General features: G+C 38.7%; 1 protein-coding gene across 1 annotated transcript in view; it reads right to left on the reverse strand.

The window, feature by feature from the left end:
* The window catches only part of kcnh7 (potassium channel, voltage gated eag related subfamily H, member 7), a 65,811-nt gene that overhangs the window by 13,986 nt on the left and 37,864 nt on the right, over nt 1-13,961 (reverse strand). The window contains exons 8-11 of the mRNA XM_062997724.1: nt 13,378-13,803; nt 12,407-12,806; nt 11,903-12,102; nt 4,247-4,499 (exon numbers count right to left, since the gene is read on the reverse strand). Coding sequence (XP_062853794.1) covers nt 4,247-4,499; nt 11,903-12,102; nt 12,407-12,806; nt 13,378-13,803 — 1,279 coding nt within the window. The remainder of the gene's footprint in view (nt 1-4,246; nt 4,500-11,902; nt 12,103-12,406; nt 12,807-13,377; nt 13,804-13,961) is intronic.

Here is a 13,961-nt window from a genome sequence, read left to right on the forward strand (position 1 = left end):
GCTATAGCAGCCCCAGAGAATGGTTTGGACGGCAGAAAAAAATCATCAGAACCCCACTCCCATCCATACAAGATCTATACCTGTCATGATGCCTCAACAGAGCCCCCAAGATAGTTAGAGAACCCCCCGCCTAATAACTCTGGCAAACACTACTGCAGCATGCAGTCCAGGACTGCTAGACTGTTTAAAACACACACACACACACAAACTGTCTAACCACATAAACTCAGATCTCATTTTGGTTCATTTGAAACTCATAACACATTTATTGGAACTCATATCTTCGAAAATGCAGCTATTTCTGTGCAATAATTTAATTTTCTCATCATTTCAGCACTTTATCACTATTTACCAGTGTCAAGTTTACACTTCCTGCTACACTGTGCTATAATACCAACACTGTGATGAACATGCAATATTTTCTATAGAACGTGCTAAATTTTTATTTCTGTTAATGAAAAACACTATTTTCTAACTGATTGACAGTTGTCTCCTAAGGTCTGGCACAAAAATGGTGTTCTATGATCCATCTTTGCTTGCATAGATTTAACCTTGTGCATCCTCTTTTTGCACCCAATCATGATACCCTCACCTCTTACCAGTTAACCTGTTTATTGTAAAATGTTTAAAATGGGTATGTTAAATATCATTTAGCCTTGTCCCAACTTTTTTGCCCCACATATGTCCCACAAGTAAGGTGTGAGATGACGGAGAAAGAAGATTTCTAAAGTGAGTTAGATGAAGTGGAGGAGAGGGTACCCAAAGAAGAGAGAATGGTGACTGGAACAGACTAGTGAACATGTTGGTGAAGGGAATTGAGATGATGAGCAAGTGTTGGACAGGAATAGGGAAAGGCAAATGGTAGAACCAAGGATCAGATGGTGGAAGTTAAAGGAACAACAGACAGTGTAAATTTGGAGAGAGTGAGTGTGAATCAGGGAGTGCATCAAATTAGTAGCGAGGAAGTGAGGGCAGCTACGAGGAGAATACAGAGTGAAAAGGTAGTTGGCCCAGATGACATTTAAGTGGAGACAGGGCAGCGTTTTTAAATAGATTGTTAAACAAAAATGTTGAAAATGTAAAAGGATGTCTGAGTGAAGAAGAAGCCAAATTGTATAAAGCTGGTGCGCAGAACTACATTTACTACAGAGACAAAGTTCATCAGCTACAGCATGAAGATCTGGGAAAGAATAGTGGACGCTAGGTTGAGAGAAGAGGATTTGTGAGAAGCAATATGGTTTCATGCCAGCAAAGTGCACCACATATACATTGTTTGATTTGGGAATGTTAACTGAGAAGTATAGGGAAGGCTAAAAGATGTTGTATTTTGTGTTTGTGGATCTAGAAAAATGAGCTGTGGAAATCTGGAATGGCAGAGAAGTTTGTGAGGGTGGTGCAAGATATGTGTAAGTACAGTGTGACAGTGGTGAGATGTGTCAGATGGGTTAAAGTAAAGGTGGAAGTGCACTAGGAATCACTTCTGAGTCCTTTCTTGTTTGCAATGTTTATGGACAGGCTGACAAATAAGGTTAGGTAAGAGTCTCCTTGTTTGTGGATGACATTTTGATTTGTATAGAGAGCAGGGAGCAGGCTGAGGAGAGCTGTATGTGTGGCTTGGAGTTGGTGGAACTGTCAAAAACACAGGAAAGGGAGCTGGAGGTGGAAGAGATGAAGATGCTGCAATTCTTGCTCGGAGTAACAGATGGCACGATTATTAGTGGGAAAGCACTGGAAGGATGTTTTGGAGACAAAGTTGTGCAGGGGAGGGATGATATTTATAATCAGGTATGAGAGGCTGAGTATGGAGGAGAGGAAAGATTTATGGATGTGATAAGAGAGAACATGAAGGAGAATGAAAGAGGAAGATGTTCAGGACAGGGCAAGATAGAGACAAATTAACCGCTGTGGTGACCCATAACAAGAGTAGCAAAAGAAGACGATTCAGGAAAAATTTCCTCTTAGCATGTAGTAGCAGTTTGGGATTTTTCCAAACCATAGCAATTAAACCATTCAATGTACACCGATCAGACATAACATAAAACCACCTCCTTGTTTCTACACTCACTGTCCATTTAATTAGCTCCACTTACCATACAGGAGCACATTGAAGTTCTACAATTACTGAGTGTAATCCATCTATTTCTCTACATCATTTTTTTAGCCTGCATTCACCCTGTTCTTCAATGGTCAGGATCCCCACAGAGCAGGTATTATTTAGGTGGTGGATCATTCTCAGCACTGCAGTGACAATGACATGGTGGTGTGTTAGTGTGTGTTGTGCAGGTATGAGTGGATCAGACACAGCAGCGCTGCTGGAGTTTTGAAATACCATGTCCGCTCACTGTCCACTCTATTAGACACTCCTACCTAGTTGGTCCACCTTGTAGACGTAAAGTCAGAGACGATCGCTCATCTATTGCTGCTGTTTGAGTTGGTCATCTTCTAGACCTTCATCAGTGGTCACAGGACGCTGCCCACGGGGCGCTGTTGGCTGGATATTTTTGGTTGGTGGACTATTCTCAGTCAAGCAGTGACAGTGAGGTGTTTAAAAACTCCAGCAGCATTGCTGTGTCTTATCCACTCATAACAGCACAACACACACTAACACACCACCACCATGTCAATGTCACTGCACTGCTGAGAATGATCCACCACCCAAATAATACCTGCTCTGTAGTGGTCCTGGGAGAGTCCTGACCAATGAAGAACAGCATGAAAGGGGGCTAACAAAGCATGCAGAGAAACAGATGGACTACAGTCATAATTGTAGAACTACAAAGTGCTTCTATATGGTAAGTTGAGCTGATATAATGGACAGTGAGTGTAGAAACAAGGAGGTGGTTTTAATGTTATGGCTGATCAGTGTAGTTTGTAGTTATGTACAGTTGTCTGTAGAGAATATCTTGGAAGCTAAAGTTGATTGGAAATGGCTTCAAGTGACATCTGTGACTTGATTCATGAACTATGATTCACTTTTATGAAATATGCACACTTTAATATAGTAATGCTTGTGGCTCAGTCTAAAAGGTGCAGTAAAACCGGACCAATTTTTATGGGCAAAGAGAAGTCACCTGTCATAATCACAAATGAGAAATAAAAGCCATGCAACAAATTTAATTGACATTTAAGAACCTTTTAAACCACCAAAATAATAATCTAGGTCGCAGTATGTATATTTTTGTTTTAGAACCCAAATAGACTCAATAGCTTTGATTGTGACTGCAATTAAATTCTGACATTTAGTGATTTAATAATGATTATATGCATCAATCTAAAACATTTTACCCGTGCTTGTGTTTATTCTTTTATAGACCCTTGACATCACTGGGGGGATCCACACAGTACAGAGTTGCCAAGGTTGTTTTACTAAATCTTGTTGTTTGTCTCTGGTCTACATCATACACTTGTGGAGTTAACTGGAAAACACTATAAATTATTCAGCTGCCCTTATTAAATTATGCATGTAATACTGCCATCTAAATTAATTACATGAGTCACAGTGCTTTCAGTTACCTATTTGGATGTACTTAACAAATTCTTTATTATAATAGTCAACATTTTTGTCTAATTGTGCTTAAACACATTTAATGTACTTGTTGTATTCATCTCCAGTAAACCCTTTATCCTGGTCAGGGTTTTTAGTGGAACTGGTGTGACCTGAAATCACTGGGTGCAAATCAGGAAATACACTCTGAACATGGCACTAATGTGTTACCAGACATTCACTTTCATTCAGTCATTTGTTCACTCACACCTAGTGGCAGTGTGGAATCTGTATCTCTGTATCTCCTGCTGCATTATTTTGGGAATAAATATTTAGGTTATGTTCAATTCTTCCAAATGTTTTAATTACCTCTCAGCCTTACACCAGGAGAGCTTTAAAACATAGATCAGGTTTGTCTGATTATATTTCTTATAACTGTTAGTAAACTATAATAATAAGATTAGAACAAGATATGGACTGATGTTTATCTGTTTGTCAAAGTAAGAGTTTGCAATTCAGAATTGGAGTGGTCCTGGATTCTTTATGAAGGCTCTATGGAGAAGCTGTCAATAAAATCTACAGTGCAAATAAGTCATGCTTCATGAATGTTTTTAAGAACTGACAGGTCTAAAATGGAATAAATGTGACTTTTTAGTTGTCATGACAAATTTAAGCCAAATCCATCCAACAGAAATTAACCTTTAATCAGTGCATCTAAAAGTCAGAAGCAAAAAGCATAGCAATAATAAAAAGAAAGCTCACCAAGAATGGCCACTACAATGTCATCCTTTAGGATCTCTATAGATCCACGGGCAAGGAAGTACAAGGCGGTGAGTACATCCCCACAATGCACCAGCGTGTCACCCGGTGGGGCGTGAGTCGTCTTAAACCGCATCGCCAAAGCCCGTAAACATCCTTTACTCGCACCTCTGAATGCCTTACACTGCTGCAGTAGAGACTGGTTCAGATGTAGACAGATATCAGCCTGAAGACATTCTGGAAATCCCTTCAGTACCTACAGAGACAAAGAGTATGTGCAAGAGACATTCAAACAGTGGAAAGAGAGAACAAACAGGTGATAGCCACACACAGAAAAGAAAGAAAACAGAGAGAACAGGAGAGAATAGCCCACAGCAAAGAAAGAACAAAAAAGCAAAAGAAATCCACGCAGAGGAAAGAGAAAAATCATGAGACATTCACACAAAGAGAATAAGCGAGAGAGATCAACACAGAAGAAAGAGAAAATGAGTGAGACATTCACACAAAGATAATAAACAAGAGAGATCAACACAGAATAAAGAAAAAATGAGTGAGAGACATTCACGCAAAGAGAATAAACAAGAGACATCAACACAGAATACAGAAATTCCAAATGCTTTGGATGACTATGTAGAAAAGTGATGCAATTTGTTTTTGAAATTCTTAATTCTTGGAGTTTCAGTAAGTGCTATCAAGCTTCTGACTCTCTTCTCTTTTGTGGAATCTTTACCCATTCTTCTGGTATAAAAGCAATTCATTGACATTTAATGGCTTTCATGCTGCAACTACTTTTTTTTATAATCCTATAAAAGATTTTCTATGGGATTCAAATCTGGAGACTTAGAAGGCCACTCCAGAATATTCCAGGAATGATTCCCTAACCAAGTGTTGAAAGTGTGCTTGAAATCATTGGCTTGCTGGAAAGTCAAATCACCAATATCACCAAGGTTTACCAAGGCAAAACACTCCTCCAGGTATTTCTGTAAATCCATGATGCCAGTCACACAGTCAAAATGGCCAGTTCTGGCAGCAGAAAAAACATCTCCCCATCAACACTAATCCAGCTCCATGACTGATTGTGAGGATACTATTCGTCTGGTCATAAGCCTTGCCTTTCTTGTGCCAGACAAACTGTTGTTTCATGAGGAAAACAGTTCCAGTTTTGATTCACCATTACATAGAACTGTGTCCCAAAACTTTGCAAGGCTATACAAATTCCTTTTGGTGTATTCCAGTTGACTCTTCATGTGCTTTTTGTGCTTATGTTTGCTACACACCTTGAACACATTTCCGAGTGATGTTTATATAATATAGGGTAGTTGTAGCCTAGTGGTTAAAGTACTAGACTAGTAATCAAGAGGTCGCTGGTTCAAGCCCCACCACTGCCAGGTTGCCACTGTTGGGCCCTTGAGCAAGGCTGGTTGCTTAGACTGCATACTGTCACAGTACTGTAAGTCGCTTTGGATAAAAGCATCTGCTAAATGCTGAAAATGTAAATGTATATAACATATAGCTAAAGCAAATTAAGAAATTCCAATTGGTTTAATCATGTTGTAACCCATATTTAGCAATGAGTTTAAGATCTGCAATATTATGTTAGGGTTGACTATGATATGGCAGTTTTACCAAAATATAAATAAATCTCTAAAATTCTGCATCATGCTGTATCATTCAACTGTATCATAAAAACTTAAAGCAAAACCTGGCTCTGCAGAAAAGTTTGAAGTTATAACAATTTCTGGGGGGTTTAATATTTCTGATTGCAACTGTATAATATTAATTACTTAATAACCGTATACTTTTTTGCATTGTATCATATGTGCTGTGATAATCTTACTTACCAGTGCTATATATAAAATCTTACTAATCTTAGAGAATACTAACCACAATTTCAGAAATGTTGGGGCACTTTATACAATGCTGTTAAAGCAAGAATTTGCAAGTTGTTTATTATCTAGTGTACCAGTTACAAAGAAAATAGTTTATTTGATTTTACTGACCAACTTAATTGTATTTTGTTAATATAAACAAATTACGAATTTGATACCTGCATCACACTCAAAAAAGCTGGGACAGATAGATATTTACCACTATGTTACATTTCCATTGTATTAAACTTTTTAATAGCTTGAAAAATGAAGATATATTTGTGATAGAAAACTGACAGAGCTTTTGGTGGATCCTTATTTCAAAATGGTTTCAGTTTAATACTCTAAACTGACTCAAATTTTTCCTCTTATTTTGCTCTGTTCCAACTTGTGTTGCAGACATCAAATTCAAAATATGTTTTATTTGCAAATTACAATCAAGCTGTAGTTTGTAAAAAAAAAAAAGTGAAACATGAAGTCATTTATTTGTACAGTAAAAAGATTCAAGGCTATACAATAAAATAAACACATCTCAGATTCTGTTACAACTTTGTTGTTAATTGGGTTTGCAGGTGAGCTAGCATTTGTACCATGCAAATTACCTCAGAACAAACACACATACTGATTGATGCATACACCACACCCACTGCCTAAACAATTCATTTTAATTAAATGTATTAATTGATTAATTACTGATTTAATCAACTGGAATGACCTCTGACCTCACAAAGGTTTGTTGTTGTATTTTTCGTAAAATTTGGAAAGGAAATGGTTAACAGCATTTGGCAAGTGTAAGCTTTGAGTTAATGGTAGTTTGAATAGAACCAAGCCTACTCTGCTACCCTCTCTAAAGGTCCTGCTTGCTCCTTTAACAAAAAAACAAGAAACTTGAAGCTACACTGGCGCATAAGCAGAAATAATTTCATCCAGTTTATATAGATCAGGATATACAGTGTATCACAAAAGTGAGTACACCCCTCACATTTCTGCAGATATTTAAGTATATCTTTTCATGGGACAACACTGACAAAATGACACTTTGACACAATGAAAAGTAGTTTGTGTGCAGCTTATATAACAGTGTAAATTTATTCTTCCCTCAAAATAACTCAATATACAGCCATTAATGTCTAAACCACCGGCAACAAAAGTGAGTACACCCCTTAGTGAAAGTTCCTGAAGTGTCAATATTTTGTCTGGCCACCATTATTTCCCAGAACTGCCTTAACTCTCCTGGGCATGGAGTTTACCAGAGCTTCTCAGGTTGCCACTGGAATGCTTTTCCACTCCTCCATGACGACATCACGGAGCTGGCGGATATTCGAGACTTTGCACTCCTCCACCTTCCGCTTGAGGATGCCCCAAAGATGTTCTATTGGGTTTAGGTCTGGAGACATGCTTGGCCAGTCCATCACCTTTACCCTCAGCCTCTTCAATAAAGCAGTGGTCGTCTTAGAGGTGTGTTTGGGGTCATTATCATGCTGGAACACTGCCCTGCGACCCAGTTTCCGGAGGGAGGGGATCATGCTCTGCTTCAGTATTTCACAGTACATATTGGAGTTCATGTGTCCCTCAATGAAATGTAACTCCCCAACACCTGCTGCACTCATGCAGCCCCAGACCATGGCATTCCCACCACCATGCTTGACTGTAGGCATGACACACTTATCTTTGTACTCCTCACCTGATTGCCGCCACACATGCTTGAGACCATCTGAACCAAACAAATTAATCTTGGTCTCATCAGACCATAGGACATGGTTCCAGTAATCCATGTCCTTTGTTGACATGTCTTCAGCAAACTGTTTGCGGCCTTTCTTGTGTAGAGACTTCAGAAGAGGCTTCCTTCTGGGGTGACAGCCATGCAGACCAATTTGATGTAGTGTGCGGCGTATGGTCTGAGCACTGACAGGCTGACCCCCCACCTTTTCAATCTCTGCAGCAATGCTGACAGCACTCCTGCGCCTATCTTTCAAAGACAGCAGTTAGATGTGACGCTGAGCACGTGCACTCAGCTTCTTTGGACGACCGACGCGAGGTCTGTTCTGAGTGGACCCTGCTCTTTTAAAACGCTGGATGATCTTGGCCACTGTGCTGCAGCTCAGTTTCAGGGTGTTGGCAATCTTCTTGTAGCCTTGGCCATCTTCATGTAGCGCAACAATTCGTCTTTTAAGATCCTCAGAGAGTTCTTTGCCATGAGGTGCCATGTTGGAACTTTCAGTGACCAGTATGAGAGAGTGTGAGAGCTGTACTACTAAATTGAACACACCTGCTCCCTATGCACACCTGAGACCTAGTAACACTAACAAATCACATGACATTTTGGAGGGAAAATGACAAGCAGTGCTCAATTTGGACATTTAGGGGTGTAGTCTCTTAGGGGTGTACTCACTTTTGTTGCCAGTGGTTTAGACATTAATGGCTGTATATTGAGTTATTTTGAGGGAAGAATAAATTTACACTGTTATATAAGCTGCACACAGACTACTTTTCATTGTGTCAAAGTGTCATTTTGTCAGTGTTGTCCCATGAAAAGATATACTTAAATATCTGCAGAAATGTGAGGGGTGTACTCACTTTTGTGATACACTGTATCTCAGGATGCAAAACACATGCATGAGTAAAATATTCTTTTACACAATTTACCAAGCAATTTTGCCATTTCTTAGTTGCATAATTCTCTGATGTAAAAGACAAACCAAAACACCCTCATCTTTGAATTAGTCATTAGTTCACAGTTAAATTTACCTCCTGTTCTTACCAGTGTATTGAAATCCCAGTGAAGCATATAAAAGAAAGACAAAAACAAATGAGTTCATACATAATTACCGGCACAATCAGAAATTCATTATAAAATAGAGCAGGATCTAAAAGTGTAAAACCCCTTTTTATTAGTTCTGAAAAGTAAATGCAGCTTTTAAATGGATCTGATTATTTTTTATGTATTATGAGCTTAAACATGTATTTACGGATTTATTCTTAGTCAATTCTTCATTCTGGGCGGGGTTGCATTAATCTAGCACACACCTTGAAACACTGTTTGCAAGACAGGAACATGACAGGAAAACCGTTCTGTTGCTGGGAATCACACAATTTAGAACAGCCAATCCTTCTTCTGCATGTGTTTTTTTTTGGATGGTAAGATAAAAAAAGTATAGTTTATTTTAAATTATCAATTTTATACACCTGAACTGAACAATTAGGAGGGGTGTCAACATACCTATGGCCAAACATTGTATTTATGTTAGTGAACTGGTCAAAAAAATATTCTGTATCTTTTCAACTTGTATTAATAAAAGACCAGTATAAAAAAATCAGATAGATACATGGCTTCAACATAGTGTATTAGGCTTCCTTTTTGCTGAGAGTATGTTGCTTGTATCTGGCAGCCCTTATCATACCGCCTTAAAGGCTAAAAAATAAAAATACAAAAAATTTATATTAAATAAATAAATAATTAATGAAATATAGCTAAAATATAAAAAAATTTATAAATAAAAAACAACAAACAATAAAATACTAAATAAATAATAAACCGTTTTATTATTTGAAGTTATCTTGCTGGTTTGCAGCTACGTAAGCTGGTTGTTCAGTTTGTTTTTAGCCTGACCAGCATCCAAAACCCTCTAAATCCATCTACAATCAACTCTAAATCAACTACAAAAGCTTGACCAGGCTAACAACCTAAGATAGTTGAGAGTTAAATCAGATTTTTGTTACAGAAATTTGATGAAGAAGGCCCAAACCTGTGATGATGGTTAACTGAGCTCATCTTTACTGCAACAGTATTACAGAGTTTATTCTTTAAAATATATAAACAGAGCAGTGAACACAGACATAGCCGGAGTTTATGACTCCACTACATGAAAGAAACAAGGTAAAAAATGTTTCATGTAAGGGTGTGGAGGGTGTGGAAAACTAACAAAGAGAAATATTAGAACTGGTCTAAAATGTTTCCCAAGCTTTGATTTAATGTTTCATTTGTAGACTAAACAAAATGTTATATTTTAGACAACAAAGGTTTTGTTGTGTCTGGTGAAAAAGAAAACAGTATTTTTTAGTGGGAAGTCAAACATGAAGGTGGTAGTGTGCGGGGGTGGAAATGCTGTGCTGCAGGACAATCGGATTATTAAGGACATTTATTGAAATTCCAAAATTAAATAAAAGATTATGACAGCCAAACCGCCAATGTAATTAAATTATTCAGCATAACAATAAGCCCAAAATACAAACAGAAATTCACTCATATTGGTTGAAAAAATTTTTTGGAGCAGCCAACTTGTAAGTCCCGACTTAAATAGTAACGCTATAACAACACCAGAAACAAGTCATACAAAAAAGTGGGCTACTATTTCTCACAGAAATGTAAAAGACTAATATCAAATTATAAAGGAATAATTATTTGCAGTAATTTCTGCTAAAGGTGGAGGAAACAGTTATAAAGTTAGGGGGCAATTATTAAAGCAATAAGCCACGAGAGGCCATGCATTACTGTGATTTTAGCACGGGGAAAACTTCTTTCCCCGTGCTAAAATCATAACAGTAATGCACGGTCTCGAGTGGCTTATTGCTTTTATAAAACGGCGGTCAACATAAAATATAATAAATACAACATAATCGGGGATTATAAAACGGATAGTTCCGGTCCTAAAATCTGATTGGCTGAGCTGCGTTCGAAGCCGTTGTAAAATCCCCGATAAACGCACACCTATGACCACCTCACATCATTCCATATTAATACGCCACTGAATAGAAAAAATTAATGTTATTTTCGCCCTCATGTTGCCTAGCAACACTGTTAATCGAACTATTTTGCGTCGCGGAAGAATGCTTTATTGTAAGTTTATACACAATAAATACATTTATGAATTAAACATTGTTGTATTTATTATATTTTATGTTGAAAGCCGTTTTATAAAAGCAATAAGCCACTCGAGACCGTGCATTACTGTTAAGATTTTAGCACGGGGAAAGAAGTTTTAGGCACTCCGCTTCGCGTCGTGCCAAAAACGTCATCCCCGTGCTAAAATCACAGTAATGCACGGCCTCTCGTGGCTTATTGCTTTATTTTACAACGGCTTCGAACGCGGCTCAGCCAATCAGATTTTAGGACCGGAACTATCCGTTTTATAATATTATTTTTTCTATTTTATTTATGCATTTTCTCCCATTTTCTCCCCAAATTAGTGTTGTCAATTTGTCTTCTGCTGCTTGGGGATCCCTGATTGCAGTCGAGGTGGGTATATTGCTGCTCACGCCTCCTCCGAGCTGTGCGCAGTCCTTAGAGGAACCACTTTTCACCTATGCACTCTGCACAGGTGCCTCTCTATCTGCCAGTCAGGATCCTTACACAGCGTTTGAAGACCCCACCTACATAGTCCGGTCATCCTGTCCTAGCAGAGACGTGTCTGCTGCAGGCACTGTCAATTATGCCGACCGGTGGCAACACCGAGTTTCTCTGTGCCACCTGGGCCAGGGGGCAATTATTAAACAAATTTGTTAAGTTCAGTTCGATTTTTGAGTAATTTTCAACATTACATTATTATATGAATTACATATCATTATATGGACAACAGTGAATTAAACTAATATATTATTAAATAGAAGTATTAACCTTTTAAATAAGATTAAAAATAATTTGTAGTGTACTTAGACTTTTGAATGTAAATCAGATGTTTTACCAATAAAAAAGACCAAAAGAAATATCATTTCACATTAACTTAACAACACACACACAAACACATTAGACAAATACATACACAAACACAGAATGCACAGTATGTTAGCGTACCATGTTCATGTCGATGCCATTGGTGTATGTCCAGGCATGCTGGAAGTACTCCTCAAGTCTCTGGCGCAGTGGGTTTGGGATTTGGTGAAAGCGAATAAATTCTTTAACACGAAGCATCTGCAGGTGATACCTAGCTGTTCTGGAGTACAGCCGTTGGATGATGGCTGACACGTTCCCAAAAATGCTGGCATACATTAGGGCTGAGGTCAAAGGAGAGGATTAACGGGATTTTTTGGGAAGTTTTTACTACCCAATACTACTACTACTACTACTACTAATAATAATAATAATAGTTTAATAAAATTAGGTTAATATAGTCAGTAAAAACTAAAATTACAAAAATACTGAAACAATAAAAGTATAAAATAAACCTATTTTTACATAACTGCATGTGATATTGTTTACAGTTGTACACACATGTTGCTTCTTTAGAACAAAACATAAAGTTTGGAAATTTTTTAAGCATTTAAACTGGGTTAAGTAATAACTAATGGTGCTACTCACAGCCGATGAGCATGACACAGATGGAGAAGATCTTCTCCGAGTTGGTGTTGGGAGAGACGTTACCAAAGCCGACACTCGTCAGGCTGCTAAAGGTGAAATACAGCGCTGTTACGTACTTGTCCTTGATTGTCGGACCGGAAGACGGGTCACTATGGTTGTACTCCTTCCCGATGGACGTGCCCAGATTGTCGAGCCAGCCAATGGTGTGCTCCAGGTAAGGCTTTTCCACATTACCGATGGCATACCAAATGCATGCCAGCCAATGAGCAATCAGTGCAAAGATGCACATGAGGAGCATGAGGACGGCAGCACCATACTCAGAGTAACGGTCCAGCTTACGTGCCACACGCACCAATCGTAGCAGACGGGCAGTCTTCAGCAGACCAATCAGAGTTGTGGTCTAGAGAAGAGATTACATGAAGTTAATATACAAGATTTCTACAATGAATTAAACCCCGAATTGCCCTTCTGATTCTTTTTTTCTGAGTTTTTATTCACAATATCTATGTACTGTGCTGTAATCAATCTTGATAAGACTGCCAGTTTCTGATGCTTGATAGGATACTCATTGCCTTGTCAGATTTACACCATACTGTATACACTTTGTGTGGCATGGTGGTGCAGTGGGTAGCGCTGTTGTGTCACAGCAAGAAGGGCTTGGCCGGGATCCTGTCTGTGTGGAGTTTGCTTGTTCTCCCTGTATCCGTGTGGGTTTCCCCTCAGTGATCAAGTCAGAGGAGATGCAGTCAGTCTAACTGGAGCTATTAAAAATTGCTCTAAGTCTGTGAAATTCTGCCATGTGATGGACTGGTGACCTGTCTTGGGTGTTTTCTGCTTTTCGTTCAGTGAATCAAACCCATCACAACCCTGACCAGGATAAAGTGGTGGTAAAACAGACAATGAATAATAATAATAATAGTAATTATAATAATAATTTCCACATGTTCACTGATATGACTAACATGTCTCACCTCCTCTGATCCTGAGCCAAATATAAGCAGGTCAAAAGGAATAGCAGCCACCATGTCAATGAGGAACCAGCCTTTGAAATAGTGCACTGCAATTTTGGCCGGGTGGCTAACCACCTCTTCATTGATGTTGACATATGTGGTGCGGAAGTTGATAAGAATGTCCACGATAAACATAATATCTACAATTAGGTCTATGACATTAAGTGGGTTGCAGGAGTATCCACATGCACGCCTTCTCTCCTCCCCCGGGTCGTTGAGCAGAAAGGCAGCGCTGTACGGAGTAAAGATGGCAGTATAGATGACGAGCAACAGAATGAGCCAGTCCCACACGGCTTTGAATGGGCTGTAGTGTAGGATGGTAAACTTGTTAATGCGTGTCGTCTGGAGTTTGTACTCTGGAAGCACATCAGCACCAAGAGACAGGACCTAGGAAACAGGGAGTGTACAGTAAAGGTCAGGCATCTTCTTCAAAATAAGTTGGTAACTAGTCCCTATGGGTTTTCTCCTATAAAAAGTACAACCCCAAATCAGATGTGTTTGCAGGAAGAATGCGACAAAATAAAACCTGAAACACTAAATCGCTT

The sequence above is a fragment of the Trichomycterus rosablanca genome, chromosome 6 (genome assembly GCF_030014385.1).
Source record: "Trichomycterus rosablanca isolate fTriRos1 chromosome 6, fTriRos1.hap1, whole genome shotgun sequence".
In the NCBI taxonomy this organism is placed as follows: Eukaryota; Metazoa; Chordata; class Actinopteri; order Siluriformes; family Trichomycteridae; genus Trichomycterus; species Trichomycterus rosablanca.